The 26,731-nt window shown below is 37.5% G+C and overlaps 1 protein-coding gene across 1 annotated transcript in view; it reads left to right on the top strand.

Moving 5' to 3' along the window:
• DNAH11 (dynein axonemal heavy chain 11) overlaps positions 1-26,731 on the top strand; it is a 156,700-nt gene that overhangs the window by 57,596 nt on the left and 72,373 nt on the right. The window contains 11 exon segments of the mRNA XM_042802166.1: positions 1,869-2,048; positions 3,369-3,516; positions 3,519-3,572; positions 3,844-3,857; positions 8,418-8,569; positions 9,439-9,442; positions 11,655-11,816; positions 13,488-13,681; positions 15,856-16,012; positions 17,631-17,754; positions 18,554-18,696. Of these exon segments, the coding sequence (XP_042658100.1) occupies positions 1,869-2,048; positions 3,369-3,516; positions 3,519-3,572; positions 3,844-3,857; positions 8,418-8,569; positions 9,439-9,442; positions 11,655-11,816; positions 13,488-13,681; positions 15,856-16,012; positions 17,631-17,754; positions 18,554-18,696 (1,332 nt within the window).

Here is a 26,731-nt window from a genome sequence, read left to right as displayed (position 1 = left end):
GATATAATATATATACACACCTACTTTCGTATTTAAATAGATATAAATACCTATGTGTGTGTTTATACATATACGTGAGTTTCTTCTCGCTAATACGGACAGGGAGTGCAGAGCAATGGCCCATGCATTTGATTTGTTGGCCTATACTACTGTGTACTTTAGCTATCAGAGCTCATCTGTAAATGAGCTAATTTGACTGGAGGGAGCTGACTGCCTACAGTGCAAGACTGTGTGCAGAGTCATTTACCATACAAAGAGAAGCTGTGTTTACTTACAGAAGTGTTACTGGCTGTACTTTACCTGTACTAAAGTCTCTGGCAAGCAACAAAAAGTGACGTGAGGGTCATGCCTTCCAGAATTAAAGCATTTAGTAAAGGGCTGGACAGAGGTATGTTTAATCTCACCTGGATTTATACTGAGAAATTTAGATATAAGCAAGGCATTATAATGCATTCCCCTTAGTGAGATGTTGTTGTTGTTGTTGTTGTTGTGATGCTACAGAAGGTTTGAAGAAGAAAGTTCTAAAACTCTATAAATACTTGTCAGTGTTTTGCTTAGATAGACCTTGATTTCTTGAGAAACACCTAGTCTTACTTGCCTATTAAAAGCTAAAATATTACAGTTGTCTTTTATTACTGTTTGAATTAGATGAAGCCCTTGTGAAGGAACAAATTTATACATATGTCATCCCTAGGTAAAGAGAGCACCTTGCGTAAGTTGAAGAATCAGAAGCAACACAATATTGCATTGAGAGAGGGAAGTTCTTTTTGGTCATATTAACATCCGTTTTCCTATCCTTCAAAAGGACTTGCTGTTCTGTGGACATACTCAGGAAGGTCTTGTCTGAATCAAGTCATCTCTGTGGTCTCATAGCTATATAAATTTAAACTGAATTTAGGAGTTTTAGGAAATAAAATATTTGGGCTGGATGTGTGGTGGGTTATACTTGGTGAACAGCCAAACACTTACCCAGCCACTCGCTCACTTCCCCTCCTCAGCAGGGTAGGGGGAGAAAATAGGCTGAAAAAGCTTGTGGATTGAGATGAAGACAGTAAGAAGTTACTCTCACGGGCAAAACAAACTTGATTTGAGGAAAATTAATTTAATTTGTTGCCAAATAAAATTTATTTGGATAGTGAGAAACAAAGGCAAACATTAAAAGAAAACCTTTTCCCCTCCTGCCCCCCAAGCTCAGCCTCACTCCGTCACTCCTGACTTTTCTATTCCCCCGCTCCCAGTGGTGTAGGTGGGTGGGGGGTTATGGTCAGTACACAGGGGTTTCTCTCTGCCATTGCTTCCTTCTCACACCTTACCCTTGCTCCAGCATGGGCTCTCCATGGGCTGCAGTCCTTCAGGGCATATTCACTTGCTCCAGCATAGGGTCCTCAGGGGGCTGCAGTGCGGGTATCTGTTCCAGCAACGTGGAGCTCCTCCTCTGACCTTGGTGTTCTGCTGTTTCTCAGTCTTTCCGCCCTTTCTTGAATGTGTTTTCCCTGAGGCAGCACCAGCTTGGCTGAGGGGCTCAGCAGTGTGCTGCAGTGGATTGCTGGAGCTGGCAGGAACCAGCCATGTCCAGCACGGGGCAGCCCCCATCCTCTCCTCACAGAGGCCACCCTGCAGCCCTCCGCTGCCAGCATCCTGACACCTGCACACAATCCAGGATGTCAGCAGAAGGTGGCCTGTCTTTAGCCCCTTAAACAGCAGGAACACTAAGATACTGCTTTGGTTTTCTTAGTTATTTCATCACAGTCTACATCTGTATGCATTTAAAAACAAGATTTATTTGTAGGTCTGTTTTTCATATGTGCTTCACATGAATGTCTAGACATGGAAAACATACTGTAAACAAATAATGTACCATTTTGTAGCTTTCAAATTACCAAGCTGAATTCAGCTGCTGGTGGCTTAAGAAGATGAAAGCAGTGAAGTTTCCATCCCTGCATGTGGTGTTCGATTATTACCTTGATCCAGAGACAAGGAATTCCCTGCCCTGGGTAGATAAGGTCCTGAGTCCTGATGTGGATCCAGATGCACCCCTGGCAGGTACAGTGCACACAGGTGACCACATACTGAGCATTGCTAGTTGCAAGAACATTTTAGGGTCTTGTCATGATTTCTGATGTCTTCTTAGATGTCCTGGAAAATACACTCTCTAGATGTGTTTGGGTAAATCCCTGCTATCTGGGCAGCATGCCTTTAGTTGAGAGTTGAGGGTTAACAATAAAGTGATGGTTTTATTGATTTTTATATTATTAATGCACGCCTGAAGACATACCATATTCATTTTGTTAGTGGTTTATACCCTCTTTCCACAGTAGGAGAAACTCAGTCTCCAAATCCGTTTAATCATTGAAAATAATGCCCACAGCAACTGTATGCCACAAAGTGAAGCCTTAACATTTTTCTTTTGCCAGCTCTATGCACAGGTATTCTTTTGCCAGCTAAATTGCCTTCATACTAACAGAAGTGTGTGAGTTCTAGGGGAAGAAAATCACTTTATCACCTTGTTATATTTGTTGAGTAAAAATTGTAGAAGTTATGATAGTATGATATATACCTCGCAGTTGAGAAATAGAAAGCATGAGCTATCAGTTGTAATTGCCTCAGTTTGGGGGGGGAGTTGTTTTTGCTCTTTTTTCAGTGTGTTTTACATAGAATATTTTCAAATGATTCATGGTGGTTTGATTGCATTAACTTGTAGGGTTTTTTTTCTTTTTAAATGCTTAGATGAGTAGGAATCCTCCCAGGGAGATTAGAAATTTGTGGGCATAGAAGCATGGAGCTGATGATCAAAATAATTTATCCATTATCAGCTATCCTGTAACAAGTTCTCTTTGAGTGTTAATATTTTGTAGGAAAATGCAGAGCATGGAAAAGAAAGCTTTATCAGGCAATGAAGGTTTTAGGTGCTCACAGGAAGTAAAGCTAATGTATTGCCAATCATTTGCCCAAACAGCTTTAGGCATGCTGAAAGCCAGGCTAAAAAGTAAATGGAAATACTAATTGAAAAATTAAACCAACTGCCTGTTGTGCACCAGCCTTTGTTTCTCTACCAGTTTTGGGGAGACTGGCATTCTGTAAAGGTTGAAATGGAACCGATGCATTTCAGCTACAACCCAGTTTCAAAATCTTCCTACTAGGAGAAGTTGAATACAAATTTTCAAGTAGAAATGCTGTTTAAAAAGTAATCCAGTAGAGTATTTTGTTCTAGTAATTATGTTTGAGAATGAGAACAGTGTATCCCATTTCATGGCTTTTTAGAATTCAGTCCTAGCCAAAGAGAGGGAGAGACAGAAATTGCTGCTTGCTTTTAAAACTAAGCTGCGTTGTACAAGTGTTTGATGTTTTTCTTCCTTTTTTAATTTCAGGCAATCTTCGTTCACACATCTGAGACTGCATGTCTCAAATATTTTATTGATTTGCTCTTAACAAAAGGCAAACCAATCATGCATGTTGGAAATACCAGAGTAGGAAAAACAGTGTTTGTAGGTGATAGGCTTGCTGCTCTCACTGCAGACTCCTCCTGGCTAACATCCCTCTCAACTATTACACAACATCAGCAGTGCTCCAGAGTAAGTTCTGTACAGATGCAAGAAACCTATCATCCCTCAACAGCAAAGGTGAAAAATATTACGGTCTCGTTAGAGCTGTTGGCTACTGCCATTGCCTGCGTCTTGGCAAGCTCATTGCTTTGTGAAGTGGGAAACTTAGTGAAATTGGGGCTGGCAAGAGGAAAAGAGGAGGATCAAACTGTTTGGGGCATACTAGCACTGACACCATGCTCCCACAGGTTGTTCCGTGCTTGTGAACAAGAGAAAATTTGGCTGTACCTCTGTTAACAAGAAACCTTGAGCAAGGTTTGGCTAGCCTAGGTGTGTCTGCACTGTGCCTGGAGATGTACCAAAAAGGACAGTCAGGAGCTGGGCTTGCTTTTGCTAGGTACCATACAATCCCCGAGGAGGCACAGCCCCTGTCTGGAGAAGTTTGGAGCCTCCATAGATGAGATGGATACAGAACAAATGAAATGTTAATATAACACACAAGCAGAGGGGGACTGTATGTTGGCTGAAAACATTACACTGGGGGGTAGGTTTTGGAACAGGAGGAGTCAATCAGTTGAAGTAAAATAGGCTTATAAAAGCTCTTTGTCTCTTCTGCTTTGACTGAACAACATAATCAAGGTAGAGCCCAGCTGCTCTTAGCCCTCTTTGCCGCCTTTTTTTTTTTAATAGTAATTCCCTATGGTAATTTGAACTTATACAACTATACAGAAAAAATGACATGCCCTTTACACTGTGTAGGTTTTCACAGCTGTAAAAAACACTGGAGAAATAAGTTAATAAACTGGCTTATCCTCTCATATATCTGGGAAAAGATACAGAAAAAAATTTCTCACTTTTAAAAACTTTTCAAAATTTAAGAATATTCAGATAAAATCTTTAGAAGCATTTAAGTTTTCCTGGCGCTTAATTTAACTACTTGTGTGATCAATTTTTTAATTTTCTAGCCAATCTACATTGCTGCTGAAGGATTAAATTGTCACTAGGCTTAACAAAATAAGCATAAATCCACAAATCTCCACAGTTTTTACCCTGTTTTTTTCTTCCCTATGTCATGTTGATTTCTTCTGTATTCAGGTCAGATAAGCAAATACCGCTTTCAGTTTACTTTGTACCTCCTTAGTTTATTCTTTGAAGTATTTCCGAATTCATGTTAATATAGAATCCTGCATTAACAGAGCTCTATTGCCTTTTTGCCCCTCAAAATGAACGGAGGGATTAGGAGAAAAGAAATATGCTGTGCGTCAGAATGAGATCATGAGCTGTTGTAAACTGTCATAGCTCTTTTAGTGGTGAATCAGCCTTAAAAAGTTTTCAGGTATTCTTCTGATCAGAGAGGGATTTTTTAGCTAATGATTGCCATTCCAGCAGCAACCATGACCAAGGCACTAGAGCACAAAGGCATAACACTTTTCATTGCAAACACAAGCTGATGAAAGGAGCTCCGAGGCAGCAAATGTGGTGTATTATTTTTGCAGGAAACTTCCTAAATAAACCAAATAGGTGAAGTCAGCACCACAGGAGCTTTCTCTGCAAGTGTATCACACCCACCAACTGTACTGTGGCATAAAATTTGAGAGTTTATGAACTTTTAAGGATTTGTGGTGAAATGTTAGTAGTATTCCTTCAGATTTTACAATATTGACTTAAAACCTCCACTGCTCCTTCTAAGAAATACTGAGAGGTGAACAAAGAAGTGTCTTCCTTTTGGTTGTCTGCAGCTCTTCCGTCTGTCCACTGCTCTTCAGCCAATCCCTCTTGTTAAATTCTCTGCTAGCAACTCACTCTGCTAATCACAGAGGGTGAAGAACTGTGCAAAAAAATACTATGTTCACTTACCATTGTTTACACAATATTTTTTTGGTAAGCCATGACTGAATGATTTTTGTACTGTCATGTATAGCTCAAAGTGATTGCTGCTTCTTATGTTATTTTTGTGTTTGTGTGTACCAATGCTTCTTCCTATAGAATACGTTTCAAGTGATACACTGAAATGCCTTCCTTATATGTTTTAGGCTGCCACTTCAAGACATTTCTTGGAATAATCAAATTGTTTGATTATTTTTTAATGGAAAGAGACATTCATATCAAATTACATAAATGAGCAATTTGAATTAAGTCTCAGTTCAAAAAGAACAGTTTAAGAGCTAAACTTGTTGAAGTGCAGTTATTCACTACATTGCCATGTTCCTTCCACAGTTGAGAGGTTAAAAGATTTTTCTTACAGATCATATCACTTTTAATTTGCAGTATTTTATGCCAGCTTCCATTTTATCTGTATCCACATAATTTTTTTTGAGGTATCTGCTTAGAGTGGGTGAGATTAACATGTAGTGTTGGGTTTTATTTAGCATTCCCTGAAGGCATATGACTCACCCGCTCTGCCTCTAGAAGAGCAGAAAATTTCAAAATGTTACTTGATGGAGGCAGGTTCTGATGGGAACTAATACTGGTATATTAAGTTTGGGGTCTTTAGTAGTACAGAAGTCTGGAACAGTGCCACAGAGAAGACATTTTCATAAACATTTATGTACAATGGAATTGTGCAAAATATTTTTCCTTAACATATTGTAATAATGCAGTATTTTTTATAAAAATATGAGTAATAGATTATAATTGTGGACCTTATTAAAACATTTAGATAAGGTTAAAGATCAAGGAGTATTTCTAATTTTGGGTTTAAAAGTACAGGTATATACGTACCTCAACTAAAAGAATATCTACTTTTACCTAAGATTTTAAGGTAATTAAGATACTTTAAACCTTTGATATGCACATAGTTCCTGCAAATTTTTTTTTCCCTTTTGTGGTAGAAAAGCAGGATAAGTGAAATAAAGGCTTTTTTCCCCCTAAATTTATGATCATCCAGTTGCAAATACGTTGAGGTTCTACATTTCTGTCCTGTCCTCCAGCACACCTTCACTTTTTAATTATTTGCTTTTCTTCTCCAGTCAGCAACCATCTTTTTAGCTGACTGTCACTAGATGGAAATGTCCTTGGAAATATTTGTTACCTTTCTTGAATTGGCCAGAAAAGTCATTGTTGAGGTTTGCAGATTATTTATTTCACTGTTTGAAGAATCTAAGATGACAACGTAATGCTTCTTTTGTCCTAATGGGAACTGCTTGCAGTGATGTATTTGTTTATACTGCTTTGCCTAGGAAATAAGTCTGCTGCAAGTCAGAACCATGGCAGTGCTGTGACGTACAACATTCAGCTGTCACTATGCAAGTTCAGTTTCCATTTCCTACAAGCTCTCATGAATGTGTTTCCCAGTTTTTACAAAAGTTCAAAACCATATGCTTACATTTTACCTTTTTTATCTAACCCAAAGGATTTTAACATACAGATGAACACAAAGAATAAAAGAAGTCAGTAGTCTGCATGTTTTTTCCTATTCTACTTATACATGGTACTGATATTTTTTTTTTTTTTCCTTTCTCACCTTCCTTTTTTTTTTTTTTGACAAGTATTAAAGTATTCAAAAATGTGGATTTGGTCATCTCAAAACCAATAGCAGGTGTATCCCAAATTCATTACACTACTGATTGGACAAAAAAAATCTGGGCTAGATGCACAAAATTTTGGAGAAATCTTTTTTCATCTTGCCCAGAAGTGTTGAGTGAGAAATCTCATGCATACAAAATCTGAAATAAATTATCTCCTGTGTTGTAAGGATTGTAACCACCCTCTTCCATAAATGTTTCATAATCACCTTTGGTTCAGATATTGCTCTGAATAAGGCAGAGAGCTTTTGAAATGAGGCTGCTCACCAAAGGTGACAGCCCCAGTCACTGGGACATGCTGAAAAGTTTTCCATGAAGTCCACTTACTGCTGTGATTTCATTTTGTGCAAAACATTTATGTGATTGTTTAGACAACAAAAATATATGACCCAGGAAGAAAGAGAGATGAGATTGTTAGTCTGGTCCTGCTTTAATAAATTCTTAATGATTTCTGCAGGTTCTTATTTCCATGCAAAAAAACAGAAACAGTGCAATTAGAAGTCAAACTTCCGTGAACAATGAATCCTTTCTTGTGAATCTGTGGAATATTTCACTAAGTGGTAAAAGTTGAGGATCACATAATACCAAAGTTCAGTATTTTAATAATATTCAATACAAGTTGTTTTCTTCTGTATATTCAAGATGACTTAGCGGCTTTCTGTAGTTATTCTTTCCCTTATACCTGTAAGGGAAGAAATGCAGTTGGATAAAAATTGTATAAACTGAAAATTTATGTCACAAGATTTTACAGTTCTGCTGAATACATGAGTACTTGAATTAATATGTTCACTGTTGTAAAAATTTTGTTATCTGATGGTCTTCATTCAGCATCATGTAAGCACCTCATTTTGGGGAATAGGCTGAAATTCAATTTAATCAGTTTAATATTCATTAGTATTGGAGATGCCACACTAGTTTCCTGATTAAATGATAGTTATCATTCACATTTTTACACTTTACGTATGGTAAAATCCTTGTTTAATCCTTCCCAGGAGAAGGAGAAAATATTCTACTTCACTGATAAACTTGTTGAGTATCAGTATACCTGGGGATTTCAATTTCAAAGCATTTCAGTTCCAAAGGATGCAGATGGATATTCAATGAGATTTTTCAAAAGCTGTGAAGCAGTCAACCAACTAAATCAATAAGGTTCTTCTGGAATTCAGAATCCCAGTGTGATATTTTTTCAAAGGCACTCCATGTGTTTCACTGATTAGTAGTTCAAAAACCCTTGTAGGTAGTGAAATGTTTCAAAAATTTTAGCCAGCATGATTTTGAATTCTTGATTTTGTTTAGTTTCACTATTTCTTAGTATGGTAATAATTTTTATGTATGTTGTGTTACATTTCAGAGATGCCTGAAAAAAAAGGGTCACAACTATGGTCCAGTAGGAAATAAGAAATTTATCTATTTTATTGATGATTTGAATATGCCTGAAGTGGATAGATATGGAGTGGTTCAGCCTCATGCGCTGATTTGCCAGCATATAGATTATGGACACTGGTAAGCATTTACTTCTTAATGTTATGCTATAATTTTCGTATTGTGGTCCATGATGGGATCCCTAAGCCACACAGAAACAGAAAACTTCAAGGGGAATTGCTTAAACAAAAAGGCATATTCTCCCTGGAGGTTATGGACAGTTTTAGAAAAGAGAATCAGAAAGTTGAAGGAAGAGAATCTTGGAATAAAAGTATCCTTCAGCTGCTCCTGATGTTGGCCCCATTGATTGACCTGATGAGAACACAGATGTCTGAGATACAGATTGATTCCCTAAAATGCAGCTTGCCAGATGATTAGCTGCTACCACCCTCTATCTTTTCGTCACCCTGAAAAGATAACAGATAAAATCCACATAAATGTTATGGTACTGGTTTAGAATGGATACTCTTTTTCTGCCATGAGAAGGAAACCACAGAAAATGACCATTGAAGGATAATTAAGCTGATTTTGGCAAGTAAGGTAATTTCCATCTTACTTTCCAAATGAAAATTTAATTTTTTGGGAGCTAAAATATATTAGTATCATTTCACCGGAGTCGGTGGAAAGAAGTATTCAGTCTAAAATCAACTGAGTAGTGTTTCATTCCATTCTGTTACAGGAGGATCGATATTTTGTGTAAATACTTCATTGTTATTATAAATGCATATTAGATTCTTGTTCATATACAAGTGTGTCACTTTGATGTGACATGAAGAAAACGTAACATACAAAGAATACATTGTGAATGATCTGGTGAGTCAAGGAGAGACATGATCAGACATTAAGAAGAAAAAAAAAAAAGTTAAATATGGGTAGCTATCTGTCTGGATTGTCAAAAGGAGATAGTAGGCACTCCACACACAAAACCAGCCATACTGTGGTGGTATTAGGACGGTGAGTGTACCTACTCTGTTCTCTGCTTCTTCAGCATATGCCTAAGGATTTTACCCATACCCTTAAAACTTTTGTTTCATAAAAGTTTCTTCTTTTCACTGGCATATACACTGTGATCCTGACTATAATTGTGACCAAGGTGAGGCAGTAACATCTATACTATTCTTGAAAGTTTTAATACAGTTTCAATTGGATTGTATAAGCTTTTCACTACTTCAGCTCACGGGGGAATGATACTGGGTGTCAGTTGAATATGTTGTTAAGGAACAAGATGTAAAGACAGAAAAAAGGAAGTGACTGCTCAAATCTGAAGTATCTGTAGCTCAGAGAAATCAATCAGATCTAATTCAGTGGCATGAAAAGCTCAATTCTTAATGTCCTTCTGTTTTCTTCTCAGAGCTATATGCTATTCTAGCCAGGAATCTTTTTGTTTCTTACAAAGATTTCAAAGTTCAGATCTTAAAAGCCCCTGCTGATTAAAACTGTTGATGCTTATTTCTTTTGAATTGTTTTGAATTGTTTCTTTTGAAACAAAACCAAACCACAAGTTAAAAATCTTCATTTTACAAAACAAATCAAATTAAGAAAACAGTTGACCATGCTATTCAGGAATTTTAAATATAAACATTTGAGATCTCTAAAATACAGAAAAATTTGTTGCAAAAGCATGGAAGGAAAGAGAATGTATTATACTATGAAGTTCTGGGAAGGATTTGTTGATTTAAGCAGGGAATGTCTGCATTATCTAGGAGTTTTATTTTTACAGTGTGTTTTTTAAAGATGGTACCTGCTTGGCCTAGTTCAGTTGTACACTAACTTCTAAAGAAACAAGACTCTGTCTTCAGATTTCGGTAGTCAGAACTCAAATTGCCAGCTACTGAAAGCCTCAAATTTTTCATATTGTATTTTTAAGCGGCTTCCTGTTAATTCACCTGGAGCTTTGCCATCTGGAAGGCCAGAAACAGTATCTATTGGATGATGCTGAAAAAAAGTGGTCTTTTAAGCATGCCACCTCATACTCTATGATGATCTTTGCTGTTTTTTTTTTTTTTTTTTTTTTTTTCTTACTGAGATTTGTTAATTTTGTCTGCTCTTATGTATGATGGTTGTGTGCATTCTCAAACTGATTTGAACTTCCTTTGACGATGTACTCATCCAGGTTTGTTTGGATTTTATTGCTTAATGATGTCCATTTGCCTGTGGACTAATGCAGAACAGATGCCCTTTGTGCATAGTACAAGATAGTCCCTGCCTTGAGGTAATTATGGACAGGTAGATGAAAGGGATAAAAAGCTGAGAAAGAAAAGATACTTGGTGGAAATAGAACAATAGTTTTCAAAGTTTGCTATGCTTATTATTTTGAGAAGAGAAGGTCAACATTTGTTTGGAAGGAAGAACAACTTTCTGGGGACTAGGTACAACAAAACAGAGATTGAAGAAGCTCTGAAACAGGGGCTAAAACCAGTAGCCAAACACCAGAGCAGGGACTGGAAAGAAGAAATGAGAGAAGGATATAATAGGGTCAGCAAATCCTGGTCCCTCTTGTAAAATGGGGTAAATCCAATCCTGGTTTGGTTTTACCTGCTTTTCTGTTCCTTGGTGTGCAGCTCTGTTCTTTTCCAGAATATTTTTTTCTTACCTGCCCACCCCATGGATCATTGTGAACTGTTAGCAAGGAGGCAGAGTTTTGTCAGGTCTGCTATTATAACACATACCTTGGTTTGATGAGGATGCACTGGCCCATCACTCGTGTTTGCACCCATCCTGGCATGTAATTTGTTAAGGAAGGAAGTTTGTGGTGACAGTTGAGAAAGTGCTAATTTTGTCGTGATAAACTGTGTCCTGTTTTCTTGAGTGGTATTGCAAAACACGACTAGTGAACGTGTAAGATCCTGGCAGTGCTGATATTTTCGTGTGTCCTGTACTCCTTCAAGGCCTCAAACCATAATGAGTCACCTAAGTGTACCAGTCAGTAGAGAGCAGACATTTGTTTTAATTATATTTTGCATGCTCAGTTGGCTGGAGAAGTTGCTAATTTAGAGTTCTGGTTCATGTTAAAGAATATATAGTTTCAAGCACAATGTGTGTTGCGTATCTACTCAGTATAATTGTCTTTGCAGAGTATCAGTTAGTCTCCCTTAAGGGTGGCTTATTTTGATGCCACATGACAGCATTAAAAAAACAAACCAAAACAATATTGTCTTATCTTTAGGGCATTCTGTTTACTGCACCCAAGTGTTTACAGCAACCAAATGTTCTTCAGTGTCTCTGGCTTCATGAATCAGAACATGTCTGTGGGGATAAATGGGTGGAAAACAAAGACTGTAATTTCCTTTATAAAATTATGATGGACAGCGTGCACAAGGATTTTGAGGTACATTGGTAGCTTGAAAGTATTTTGCCTATTGCCATCAAGCTAAAAACTGGGTAGTGAAAGGTTTTATTTACTGGAACTGTATCAGTAGCATGCTATCTTTTAATTCTCAGCCCCCAATGCAAGCATCTTCCTTACTGAGGAAAACCAGGTGCCAGAGGAGAGTGAAAAGGGGAAACCAAAGAAGCTTCTCCGTTGAGAATATTTAAAGGTGGTTATTCTTACTTTGAATGTAATGTTTGACTGGCAGAGGGCTGTCAAGTATCTCTGTTGCAATGTTGTTAGTAACTTAAAGCAAAGACTTGATCCTTCACTAGAATGGGAAAGTAGCAACCTGCCTGTGGACATGACTCTTCATGTCCTTCGCTGGATATGTGGAAACAGATTGCAGTCTTCTTTTTCTGCTTCCTAATTCTGTGCATCAAAGCACAAGAATAATATACTTTTTTTTCCCCTTGACTAAATGTTCCTTTTGTATTAGTTTTCTTTCCCTGAATAGTTTAATTTGAATAGTAAGTGTGTGTATATATGTGCATATATATTTATTCATATATATGTTATTCTTCAAATAATTTTAAATTGCAATCTCTCTTTGAGCTTCAGAGCACGTCAGTAAAACAGCATGTACTTTTTGAGCTGTGAGTACTGTTGGTTATCCAAATAAAAGTACCTGTTGTCAGAATCAAACTATTAAAGAGTTAAGACACTGTAAATTGGAAGACATAAAATAGATATACAGGTTTCATTTTAGTCTTTCCGCTGTATGGAGATGAGGGACAATACAACCTCTGACTTCCAAGGTAAAAATGCTGTGACTGTAAGACAGGATACAAGTAGGTTCCTTTGCCTTGATATTCTCAGTTTAAGTTTTGCTATGTATGCCTCTTGTTTCCTTAACCTGTCATAGGTAATAAAATATAGTACCTCTCAATATTGTTCATTGTATCCGACATGGCACAAGGAAGACAAAATAATGTCACATACAGTACTATTGCATATACAGTATCTTCTGGAATTTATGTGTGTTGGTGCCAATTAACTAGTGAGGACCACAATACCATTTCTGCTTGTCCTTCAAAAACTCTTCACATAAAAGCATACCCATTTTGCAGCAGGCAAAGGAGCAGAAACATGAACTGAAATGAACATGTTAAATTCATGTATATTTGATTTTTGAAAAAGAAAACCGTTTTCCTGATGGTTTAATTTAATTGACAAAAAATGGAAACTGGAAAACATAATCTTTGTTTACTAGGCCTTATTTCCCTTCCTTTATAATTTCTATTTGCCAGTAAAAAGGGGGTGAAAAGAAATAGAATAAGTATAGGAATGAGGGCACCCAAACATAAAATTTCAATTATTCGGGAATGTTTGAATGTAGATTGAGAGCAACTTCCTGTCACAAATAAATTATTTTTGCTTAATTTTAAGTAATTTATACATGAACAATTAAAGATGCAGACAACTTTAATAGTAGTTTGGATCCTGTATGTTTGGATGTTCTCTGCAAATGCTTTGTGCCCATGCTTGCACCTACTTTTAGTCTTCAGTGCATAGTGCATGGGTAAATCAATCACTATACTAATGAACTGTTTTTTCATTAGAACATTTTTCATGTGCTGTGTTCGAAGCATTTTTTACCTACTCTTTTTCTCTCTTGCTTTGTGGTAGAATATGGAAGACCAAGTGTTTCTGCCATCTCTGCTCTTCTGTTGCCATTTTGCAAACAGCAGAGCAGACCCTTGCTACAAGCCAGTGAAAGGGTGGGGACCACTGAGGAAAATACTTGAGGAGTCCCTAGAAAGCTATAATGAAATGCAGGCCTTTGTGAACCTAGTCTTATTTGAGGGTGCCATGCAGCACATGTCAGTGGGATATCTATAAGGGGAGCAAGAAATTAATCATGATGCTACCAATGTTTGCATGAAGTTGTTTCTTTGTACTGTTTGGAGGTTGTTGCAGACTCATAACACTCTTAATGGAAGGCTTATGTGAGGGCACCATGCAGCAATAGAACTGTCAAATATCTTTATTGGTGCCATTACAGGAAAGTAGATTGTGTCTCAGTGTTAAAGCTAACCTCCATTTTGTTTGTTTAAACAGAGATTCATCCTTTTTGGCACTGCACAGAAATTAACACCACTTATTCTCTGAGGCTGAAAAGATAATCTATATTGCTGTAGATAGTCTGCCCTATTTTTTAAGTAGTTAATGATATAACAGGCCTTTATAAGAGAGGTAATATTTATCTTTTGTTTCCAAGAAAGGGAAAATGCTTTTAAAATTTGATTAATTCAAAACAAGGGCAAGTAATACCTTAAGCATGTACTAAATGATGCCACTGCATGCCAGACTTCGTTGCTTTGCTGCATAGGCTTGTACTTTTTAAAATCTAAACCAGCCCAGATTTCTAAGTGTCATCATAGATCTATTTTATTTTATTTTTTTCCGTAGGTTTTTTCATATGTATTCTTACATTATCTCAGTTTAATGTAATTTGTTTTTCTCATGTTGGGCAATAACTTAATATCCATCATGGCCCAAAACTTCAGTTTCTGTTTCTGAAATCTGATTAACTACATTTGTTTTCCTGCATGGAAGAAAACCAGACAGTTTTCAGAAGATGAAGTGAAGATTTTGCTGAATAAGTGAGGCACAGACTTCATTGTTGCTCCTTGTCATTATTTGTAATCTTTCTTCAACATATACCGTCATTCTGGTCATGGATAATATCAGTGATTTCCAGAAAGAGAGAGAGGCCCATGCTGGCAGAGCTTAGTTTTGTTAAAGCAGTTTCTATTATTTGCAGTGTCAAATCATTTAACACGGAACCTTTTCTTCTCATTGAGTTGGACTAGGATTTCAGTGTCATCGTTTTTCACTTTGCACATATTCAATCAGGAGCTATATAAGAGAAGGCACCCTTGACAAAGCAGTCTATTGTAGAAGTTTCTCTCCAAGAGGATTAAATAAAAGCTTAAATTACAAAGATAATCATATGGATCTTTCATAGGGACTGTAGATTTTGTTCTGCTGATTTAGAGGTTGATGGGATAATCATCAGAATTGCAGACAGAAGCCTTCTCAGGTATCGCTCGTTTTGCTTGAAACTGTTGGTTAGCCATTATATTCTCTCTGAAGTCTAGTGACTGAGAGTAGTATCCCAGTTTGGCAAGCAAAGTGGCAGGGTGTCTTTGCCTTACAATTTGGCAGTCCTGGAAAAGCGTATGTGAAATTAAATCCTGTACATTTTTTCCTCACCTTTTATGTTTTTTTTTTTTTGTTTGTTTGTTTTTTTTTTTTTTTTATGGATCCATTGCGAAATCATGAATAAGGCTGACAAAGTTCTATAGTGAGGTCAAAGAGAACTGGCTTCCAGTAATGTTTTGGTTGAACAGGTTTCTACCTATTTATTAGATACAAGCAGATGAGACACATTATCCCTTTATTTAAGAAGGTTCTCATGGGTGTTTCTTCAGGCATAATTTTTTCAGTGGCATGAGACAGAAAGAGAATGAGGGGGTTAGATATTCCAAGAGTAATTTAAAGTTTGATGCATATTTTTCGTGAAGTGATTCATCATCCTTTAGCCTTTGTGGTTCAAACTGCTAGACTGGAAATTCTCATGTGTTCCTAGGGCACAGTCAACCCCACTTCAAGTTAAGTAGGTCTTTATTCTGAGTCCAGTTGGGGTCCATCAGGATCTTGGAATGATGCTTTGGAGCAGCTCAGTGTAAATGATGAGCAAGCAGACAGCTCTGGTCAATGTAGAGATCAGTGCAGACCTTCAATATTTGACGAAGGAAAACAGCTTTTCTTTCCACTTGCTCAAATATTGGAAAGAAACAAAATGCTGATGTGAAGATAATGTACCTTTAGGTGTCAGGAGTGCATTACTATGAAAGCAGACTAAAAAGAAAGGAGGAGAGGAGAAAAAGAAAGCTTGGTGCAATAAAAAGAATTTTAAAAACTTGGCTACTTGGCAGCTTGGTTGTTGAAGTCTATGTTACATTATTGTTTTTTTGTCATCAGGTGCCAGATCCAGTCGTATCCTAGAAGCCCCTAGGGGTGATGCACTTCTGACTGGAGTAGGTGGTAGTGGTAAACACAGCTTGTCAGGGCTGGCAGCACACATCTGCTCCCTGGAGGTTTTCCAAATCACAGTGAAGAAAGACTACAGGATCCAGCACCTGAGGGTAAACTAATAGATATTATTTGAGTCTGTTGAGTTCACTACTTCAAGAATGTGTTGTTTTGTTGTTGCACGGGCTTGATAAAATCACAGGCGAAACAGTGTAATTTACATTAACAACCCCTGTGGTTCCTGTGGTTTCCAGCTGTACTTATTTTCATTATCTCTGAAAAATGGGTGGTCAAAAGGTATTTTAGTGTCTTTTTATATGCTTCACAGAATTTCGGTAGTTTCTTCACTTCTTCCAAAGTGGCTACTTCACACACTACAAAGATGTGTTTGGAGTTCTGGTATTTAAAGTTAGATGTTTGTTACAAATTTTTGCATGTCATTGCACGTGTATTGATTTAGTGGAATAAAATTGATGTGAGTGAACACAGGACAAAATTTTGTCTTTGTTACATACAAGTGATTTAATCACTTAAGCTGATTATAAGCAAAGATAAGGAATATAGTTGAGTGAGGTGCTCTGTCAGGCTTACAGACTTCAGGACCTTGCAAGGTTGAGCCCTATCTATGTGAGCAAACAGGGAAAGAAGAAACATTTTCTTCACTCCATGCAGACAACAAGAGATGCTTCTGAAACTCAGATGTGGCTAAATAAGGATCTGAGTATGGCCAAATTCGGTGGATGGTGGTTCCCAAAAAGCCCTTTTGTTAGCCTTGGGCCGTGGCTAAACTACCACAGTGCGTGCAGCCTAAGGCATCAGTTTTCAGAGGGAGGTATATGCTGTTCGTTTTTGGAAAAGTGCTGTGTGTTCTTCAGTGTCTTACATGGTGTCTGACTTCTTGTACCCTCCTTCCCTGGGCAGTGTAAGATGTGGGATCAGGTGGCCATTTCCCCCACGCTGTTTCCAAGCCGGGAAACTTCTAAGCCTCTGTTAACAAGCCTGAGGATTTTCTTTCTATTAGGTTGTGTGGCACCTTGTTCATATCAGCCAGCATTCACCTTATTCTGTATTTCAAATGTGACCACACTCAAATGCAACCGATGTGGGTTGTTTGGGTTTTTTTCTGGAACCCCATGCCAAAAAGCATTCCATGTTTGCATGGCTGCTAGCACAATGGTCCCATGCTATGTCTCTTTCTGGGCCACCCATGTGTGACACCAAAAGTAAAAGTGTACCAGTGCTCTACTCCTCCTCTTCTTCTTTTCTTCTTCTTCTACTACATTTTTTTTTCCTTATGAGAAAGCTCTCCTAAATACATTCACTAAAAAAAAAAAAAAAAATAAAAAGAAGTTTTGCAGAAATAAGAGGGTTTAAAATGGATCTGACTCTTCAGTGTAATTCCCAGACATTATTGATGTGGTTATGGCTGTTCTTGATGAGAATTTTCATGACTGCAGTATCCCTTTTTTAGTACGTTTATGAGGGAATGTTCTTGATTAGTAGTCCATTTTGATCTTTACCAGTAGGTTGTGTCAAAACCTCAGTGTTTGATATGGAAAACAAAGCTAATCTGCTTTTCCCTTTGGATGTTATGCAGCAAATTAGTGATATGTAAGTAAACTGAAAAAAGTAAGAAGTCATCAATGTATTGCCATCTGCTGACACGCATTTCACACTTTTTCTGTATCAATGTTTTAACAGGATATGAGTGATTGCCTCCTTTCCTTACAGGTAGATCTTGCCAGTTTGTATGTCAAGACTGGTGCCAAGAACATGCCCACAGTGTTTTTGTTGACAGATGCCCAGGTTCCAGATGAACGCTTTCTTGTGCTGATTAATGACTTGTTGGCATCAGGTGATTAAACCAACACATTTCTTGAAAGATGTTTTCCAATGACAAATGATCTGTGCTTTCATTGAACTTTAAAGGGATTTTTTTTCTATTTCAGGTATTTGTAGGGAGAGCTTTTAGAGAGGCCAAGTCAACCTCTCCAACTTGAGCATTGAGTCTTGCTTAAGAAAGCGTTGCCCACCAAGGAGATGAATTGCTAAGGCTTATCTTGCATAAGTGCTGATCTGGAGAGAGATGAGAATCTGTCTTTGACTTAATGCTGTTTGCTTTGTTATGCTTTCACTGACTTCAAGCAACATCTTCGTGACTGCACAAGTGTAACAGACGGCAACGCAGTTTTACCCATGTTTTGGAAATCGGAGAATCTGGATTCTGAATGTGGGGATCTGGAGATAAAATGGGAATAATACCATGCTGTACAGTTGGAGAGCATCTCAAAATATTATTTTTTTTTAATATTATTTATTAATCATTATTATTTATTAACCAGACTGGAAAAAAATTTTCTAACAGCCTGTAAAAAAAGGAACCACTCTTCTGAGGGATACCTAATTTATGAGTGAACTTATAAGGGCAAATATTTTTCTCTTTTTAAACCAATGTTTTTTCCTCTCCCTTAAAAAAAAAATGTTCTTTTTAGGTAAAAAGGTGTGGGGAACAGGAAGAAACTTGATCTGTCTATTATCGTAGAATAGTTCTAGTTAGGCACCTAAACACCATTGTGCTAAATACCATGTAGAAGATTATTTCTCAGGTTGTATTGCATAAGGCTTCTCCTGACTACCTCTTTGTCTTTTCACAGGAGAGGTTCCAGGTCTGTTCAGTGATGAAGATGTGGAGGGCATAGTTACAGGAGTCAGAAAAGAAGTCTGAGCCCTGGGCCTGATGGACAACAGAGAAAGCTGCTGGAGGTTCCTCTCGAGGAGAGTGCGGCTGCAGATAAAAGTAAGGCATATTTCAGGGACAAGAGGCAGTGCTGAGCTGGTCAAAATACCAGCACATTTCAATTTCAGTTACAACCCAGCATATATTGGCATACTGCTCTTGAAAGGCTTGCTCGCTGACATGTGATGTCGAATTTTCCCCTCTCATGTTACCCCTGTAATAGCCTTCTCTCTGTGGAGGCTTGGTGTACACCAAATTTTACTCCTAGATCTGGTTATTGACTTCCTGCTTGCTCATAGGAAAGTCACATAGCCACGCTGCGGCTATGTTTTGAATATAATAATGCATTTCAGAGGGAAGTGAGGTGCTGGTGAGGAGTTAGTGGTGCAAGTAGTGCAATTGTAAATATGTTTCCTAGTTATACGTATAGTAATTCTGTATGTGTAGTCAACCCTTAAACATTTGCTCAAATAATTGAAATTTCACAGTAAATGTTAATTCTTTATACTTTTCTTACTTTATTTAAAACTGGAAAAATAAAATATCCATGTGGCTGTTTTCAGGTCAAAAGTTGTTTACCAATACACATTAATACAATACAACAATTACAAGTGTCTCTCTTAAACTCCATTTTAGAGGCGATGTTGCTGGGGCAGACTGTAGTTTTCTTTTGAAAGCTAGAAAGCAGAAGCTGGGAACACTGGTTTTGAAGTGTAATCTTTAGAAAATTTTGGTCTATGCAGGCTTCAATTTTATACATCATCTGAAATATGTATGTAGCTGATAAGAAAAGTAAAAGTCTGAAAACCGTTAATCCTTTAGAGAGTGTTTTGAGAGGAATATATTTTGGTTTTTGTTTATTATTTTGTATTTTCTTTATTCAACTGATCTGTTTGATTGGTGACAAGAAGAGCCTTCCCTGAACAGGTTATTCCACAATAGTCTTCTGTGTGGTTTTTTTCTGCATCTTCTGAAGTGTTTAACCACCGTTGACCTAAAGACCATTCCTATTTGGTTCTGAGATTTTTTTCAAGTTCTTACACTTCATAACATGCCACTCCCTAAATTTTTTTCTCATCCTCTCTCTTTTTCCACTCCTGCTTTAGTTTTGCTGATGTTCCTTCCTATCGCTATTTGTGTTGTCATCACTTCTGTCCCTCCTCAAATTTCTTCTGTAACTTAAAAGCCAGTGGAGACTTGTTACGGGATCTAGTGTATTATCTAGTAATATTCTGTATTGGTTTTGCTTTTTCAGACTTGAGTGACATGGTCAATGTTGGTGCTCACCCACTGTGTATCTATTTCTGGTCAGTTCTATTTGTCTCTGTTTCATGCCTATTGCATTTGTGTACATTTTTTTAAGAAAAGACAGGAAAAAAAAATATTATGTCCAATATCTCTCTTCATTTTCATCTTTCCCATTTCTTTCCCTTTGTGTTTTCCTTACTCCCCCAACAATTTCTTCTTTTTCTTTTCTTTTTTTTCTAAGAGCTTTTTGAAAGCCAGTTTTCGAATGCCTTTTACCTTGCAACAATTTCACCAGTCCCCCACTGTGCAAATTAGCACTTCTGGCGGCAAGAACAGGAGATATCTATTCATGTTGCAGGGAAGCAAAGTAGGGACATTATAGTACTGAAGGAGACATAAATTTCATGAGTTAACACACTGGCAGTTATCTGTATGGGCTTTTAGTTAGTGCTGGGTGACCTATCACCTCCTCCTTTCCCTAGATTTGAGGAATAAAAGATTAATAAAATATGAAAGAGAACAAAAAAGATAATTTAGACAGTTTGAGAATGTTAAAGCTTAGTGAAGACTCCTTTTTCAATTTCATTTTGAAACCTCAACATTCTACATTAAGCTACATTTCCCTTGAGCTCACCCATCATCTTATACCTTACAGTTCTGTTTATGATGAGGAATCTGTAGTTCAGGAACCCAGACTACACAGTGTAGTTCTTTGAACCACCATAGCTCTTTGGTTTTGTGTTGTTTTGTTTAGATTGTTTTCAGTCTGGAACTTGTAATCAATTCTGCTGTTAACGTACTGAGAACATGCCACGTATGTATGTGCAAATTTATGTCAGTGTTAAGTTGGAAGTATGTCAATTAAAAACAGTGGATCGCACCATTTATAAAATATGGGCCCACAACTGAAGTGTGTGCGAGGACATTATGCACCTCAGGATTTCAGAAGCTTTTGTGATGAATGGTGAAATAAATTAAAAAAGAATGGTGCTTAAGTGAACAAAGCTGATAGCCAAACACTGTGAGTGGTAATGTGCTGACAGTGCTAAGGCACATCATTGCATAGGCTGAGAAGTTTAAGGCTAACAGTGATTTGCTGGAGCTCCAGAATTTTTTCAGTATCCCACATATCTGTCCAGTAATCACTCTTAAATACTCTTCACATTATCATCATTTTTTATAAAAGTAAAGGCCAGAAGAAGCAACTATTTAATGAAAGCATGTATATGAGGTGTGGCCCGTCAGTCCTGCTTCTCTTCAACTCCATGTGATTTTATTTTATTCTTTTGGTCATGGCAACCTTTCAGCATTTTTCACAAAAGTGGGAACACTGTGCCTAAATGCCTCACAACCTACTTCCTACACAAACATACTCTTAAATGTACTCTTTCCAGTAAACATACTTTTTACAGCATTTAATCTTTGCTTGTTTTCCAAGTTCTACATTTTCTAATAGATCATCTCAGTTTCCTCAGTGCTCTTAAACATTACTATGTATTCTAAAGCTGTATGTGTTATATGCCTTTCCTTCTGAACTGAATCTGTTATTTGGTCCCTGTGCAGACAGTTTTCTTCATGAGTGGTGGATCTCTACTACAAATATTTGCTCCCATCTCTTGAACAAGTTTCCTCATCGTGTATTTTCCTTATGTTTCAAAGTTTACAATCCCTCAGTGGCTATTGTGAAGTCCCAGCATTAAGAACTAAATCTGCTCAGTTTAGGGAATACTATTTCTCCAGTTTCCCTTCCAAGAGGCAGACTTGGCTGGACTACTTCAGTCAATACATCCTGATAGTGGTGTTCTCCTTGCATACTCCTGTCAGTATTTAGCTGGCTCCCAATTTTCTAAGGAACTCAGCAGTAGAGCAGTTTCATGCTTCAACCAGAATTAATGTCAGACATAGGCAGGGCAGGTGCTCTGCGTCACCACAGGCAATCTTGTCCATATTATTGCTATTACTTCAATTTCCAAATCCTTTTTTTCATCAGGACACGTCAGCATTTTTCTTGTAGTCTGTTTCACCACTGATAGAACATCTTTTTTATCTGTGAATCTCAGAGGAACTTGTGCAGCCCCATCACAGCTCAGCTTTTGGCCAGCTCTCACAGTTTTTCCCTTTGAGGACACAAATACATGTACCTGTCAGCTTGACTGCTTTAGTCCCAGCCAAGAGAACCAAGTTTTTAGGGTTTCTGGTTCTACGTTAAACTAATACTAATCCCAGATGTGATCATATTTGTTTGATTCGATGGGAAATAAGGGTTCAAAAGATCATGCTGTCAATCACTTGATCAGTCTCACCTCCCAAATAATTTCTGAACTCACCAACCAGCTGCCACTAAGGAGGAAGGTGGATCAGGGACAGACAGACACAGTTACTACCCCCTACCAAATGAAGGCTCAGTTGTGTTATTAGACAGCCAAGAAGCTATTGAGAATTTCTAAGTTCTGTAGCACATAAAACAGCTGCTTCTGCAGTTGGCAGGCTCTTACAGAGTTCCTGTTTCTCTATGAAAAGCTCCAGGCTTTTCTCATTTGGATGTCAGCCATCTCTTCTTGAGTACTTAGAGAGCTGATTTTTTAAGGATACATCTATATGAGTAAATTTGAGGTGTATTTTGTGGTCCTGAGGACTAGTAGCATGACAAGGCTGGTGTCCACGTGGCTTAGCTTTTTCCTTCCTCTGCTCACAACATGACAGTGGCAGCATAGAGCTGGTTGTGAATGATTCCTGGTCTGTACAGCTCCTTACTCCTGCTGCAGCACTGCTTAGTTTCACATGGGAAAACCATGCAAGTGAGTGTGCTAACGCTTAAATAGGATGGGCTCTGTCAGACCAGTGGTCAAGCATGTGCCAAGGCGTTCTTTAGTTCATTAGTATTAAGATATGCCATTGTCTGCCTTGCTCTGTTTGAAGCACTTAGTGAACCTAGAGAGTTTGTATATCTGAGATAAGCAGGAGGAGGTTGAACCAAAAAATACAGTGTAAGAGACACATCTGTTGTGAGAGTGACCTTTGAGTGTGGGGCTCATGGGATATTTGAGAAAAGAGGGGGTTTTGTGTTCTTAGGAGTGGTGAATGCTACATGAAAGTTGATATTAATTTCATATCATACCATTTTTTTTTGTCCACACTGATTGTCCTCATTACTCAGTTGTGCAAATTTGAATCTTAAAAATGTCAGATGAAAGACTCTTGCATAGTCCCTCTCAATCTATATTTCTTTCCAACAAAGGGATGGATCTATCTTGGAGAACTTCCTAAATTTTTCTTTTACTATATGGAATACCCTCTCTGTAATATTTATATCTTGGTTATCTTGCAAAAAGTGAAGCATTTCTTACATGGAGCATTTCCTATCTTTTTTCTTTTTTTTTTTTTTTTTTTCCCCTCTGTGAAATTAGACTGTCATTTATGGCCTGGGAAGAAGATAAATGTTTTCAAAATATGACCTTGACTAAGCAAAGATTGTTCAAACTGTAGTCAGTAATAATTACTCATTTTTCCTCACAAATCTCTTATTATCAGATCACATGGCATCTTCATTATTCTGCATGCAACACAAGCAGTGCACAAAGTCCTTTACAATATTGGGAATCCACTAAGGGTGCATGCAAATGAACCCTGAATACTTGCCACATCAAATCCATGCCTTGTGTGACTTTACCAAACTTCACTAAAGCTAAAGGGGATATGAAGGTTATGACATGATGAGGATCTGGTTACCTTCTTTTTATGATTACATTTTCAAGTATATGCTCTAACCTATATTTTTATTGTCCACAAAAAATTATTAGCAAAGACACAGTTATCTAATCAGGGAGTTATATTATAGCTAGAGCTGTGCTTGAATTTCCTGCCTAACAATACAGTATAGTATAAATCACTCAAGTGTAAATTTGTGTTTTAGAGAAAAGTAGTGGAAATTATAAATATTGTGTTTGAATTTGAGCTCTAGAACTAGCTATTCCATTAAGTAATTTATTAAAGGCTTGAGAAATTGTTCTTCTAAACTTCATCCTGACATGATAATCTACAACATTTGTGTGTAGGTAACTAATTTTCCTATTGTTATTTTTTTATTGAATTTAATTTCCTCTGTTCATTCTCTGCAAGGATTCTAGAATTCAGATCTCCTGCTGCTGTTCTCTTTATTATTGGCTTTTGCAGATCCTCTCATCTAGTCCCTCTCTTCTTAGCCTTCATAGCAGTTCTTTCCAGTTGTTATCTTCTGCTTTGTAATCTGCTCTTATAAAATTTCAGCTACATATTTGAATATGTCTGCACTGTAAGCAAGATTGGTATATCTGTATTTCATGTATACTAAGTTCACCTGCCTTTAAACTAGATGTTTTCAGGGATGTTCACAGTATAGTCATGACAGCTGAGCCTGGGATACTTACTTAGGTATATTTCCTTTTTCTTGCTTGGGCTTTCCAGCTAAATAATCCTCGTAGGACAAGTGTGTGTCTGGTATTCCTTGCAAAGACTTTCACTTGGATTTGCTTACCATGTTTAGCAACTTACACTGGATGCACTGTTGCTTCAACTGTTTCTCTCCTGTTTGCCTTCACTCACCACTCTGCCTCCTGTTCCTTACTCTTTTGCTATGGAAGTTAACTGTTGAGAGTCTTTTGTGTCCTGTGGTTATCCACATGAGTGCAAGAAGTACTGTGTTGAATAAGAACGAGATTAGAATAAAGATTAGAACATACAACTATAATGTACACTTTAAAACTTTCAGAATTTTTTTTAAGAGGTGGCCAAGGGCAAGGAGGAAACAGATGAGTTGTGGGTATGACTTAGTAAATCTAGAATTTATATGCTAGGGTAAAATTAGAAAGTAAACAATCCTGAAAAGTCAGTATTATCTTCTCTGGATCTGCAGTTCATATAAACTAATGCAGCTCCTTACAGATACAAGTAGCTCTTTTATATCACTCCTAACAAATTACATTGGATAGGGGAGAAGGTGCTTTCCCTAAAGTTCAACATAATATCGATATAAATAGGGCATAAATAGTAATTATTCCATACAAACAAATGTTTCCTATTTAGGGAGGATAAAATATTACTTAGGGTACAAGACTAAAGAAAACACTACATTCTGATTCGTGTTTGGCAAATGGTCCAAGACGTTGATTTGGACTCTTCTTAAAGTCCAGTCCTTAGAGAGTTGAGTCCAAATATGAGAAATGGGAACAGTGTAGGAGGGTGTAGAAGATGCAACTTGTAGCAAGACAGTGTATGGTTTCCAGCTTTGGAGGTGTGATAGATGCAGTTTTGCATCACTGCTATATCAAGGACACTTGTGAGAAGCCCATCAGAGGGGGAACAGATATCTCTAGGCTCTCCGTTACTACTGCTACCATAATAGGGATGGTATACAGATCTGAGAAGGTGGCTACTAGAGGTATAAGAAAGGAGGTATTATAACTGAACATGTAATTTTATCAGATAATGAGGTGACATGAATAAGAGGGAGAGACAATGTCTTATTGAATGATACATGGTATAGTACAGAAGAAATGTCAGAAAACTCACACAAGTACCCAAGGTCTCTGAGAATCGCAAAACAGACCTAGCAGATTCTTCATGTATGTTTCTTCTGTGACTCAGAGTTTTGGGGTGGAGACCATTTATTCTTGCATCTTTTTGATTGTTTCTTCCATGTTTTCCCTTCTTTCTTATCAGCCTGATAAAATTTTGCTGTAAATGCCAAGATTTTCTGTGGTCTTTGTACAGTTTTAGTGTCATTTTTATCACTTGGCTAGAATGGATTTCTACATGGATGTTTCTGCCATTTGCCTCTTTGTGCTGAACATATTTGAAGTAGATGGCATTTTCTTCTGTGCCGTAGACCAACTTGCTGATCAGCCTGTCTTTGCAATATCCTTGGACAACCTGGACTCCATTGTGATTTTGCATGGGTCTCTACATTTCTGCCTAAATTCTTGAAGATTGGGGAAAATACTACTTTCTTGCAAATATGAGAACATACACTGCTGTTGGTAATTCTTTCACGAGTCAAAGGTCACAAGTGATTTAAAACCGGTGGTTTCTTTTGCTGACACATTCTCAACTACTCCCTAGACAAATGTGCAAATCACCTGTGGATAGAAGAATGTTTAGGTTCATGTGAGAGAGGTATTTTTCTCTGTTTGATAATAAAGGAGATCATTAGGGGGACCCAAATAACTACAGCAATTCAACACCCTGTTTTAACATCAAGTAGTTCTTTGCATCCTGTGCCACAAGACAGAGGAAAAACGTACTATGAGATCTTGTATCTCTGGGAAGCTGATAAGCATGTTGAAAATAGAATTATGTACTAATGAACACCCTCCATTTAGAAATAGAAATAAGTAAATGGACTAAAAAATGCTGGAACATGCAGTTACTGCGCAGTGCAGTCTAAAACATGGGCTTGGGGGCTCTAATTTATTGAATATTTATGTTTCACTTACCAGTAAAGATTTCAGTGAATTCTTCTCTCTTTTTATGCCTCATTTAGTATTTTAGTCTGCGTAATTTCTTTTCCTGTCTGTTGCAACATGTGAGGCTATCATTGCTTCTGTTTGCCTTCCGTGCTTCTGCCTTTTACCCTTTTTCGGGTCTTTTTTTTTTTTTTTCTTGTAAGAATTTCACACATCTTCTGCCTTTTACCTCCTGTTTCCACCATGGCTCCCAACAGAAAGGACCACTTGTGCTTTCCTTGCTGTTACACTTGGCGATATCACACCCTCCTGAAAATGGTGTCACTGATCTGAAGCCTTCAGTAATCTCAAAATCCCACTCAGTTTGTATAGCCATGAGAGAGAAGGTTTTTGTGAGATACAGCCCT

Source organism: Tyto alba, unplaced genomic scaffold (genome assembly GCF_018691265.1).
Source record: "Tyto alba isolate M040663 unplaced genomic scaffold, T.alba_DEE_v4.0 Super-Scaffold_38, whole genome shotgun sequence".
Taxonomy (NCBI): Eukaryota; Metazoa; Chordata; class Aves; order Strigiformes; family Tytonidae; genus Tyto; species Tyto alba.
This window is presented reverse-complemented; position numbering and strand designations above follow the sequence as displayed.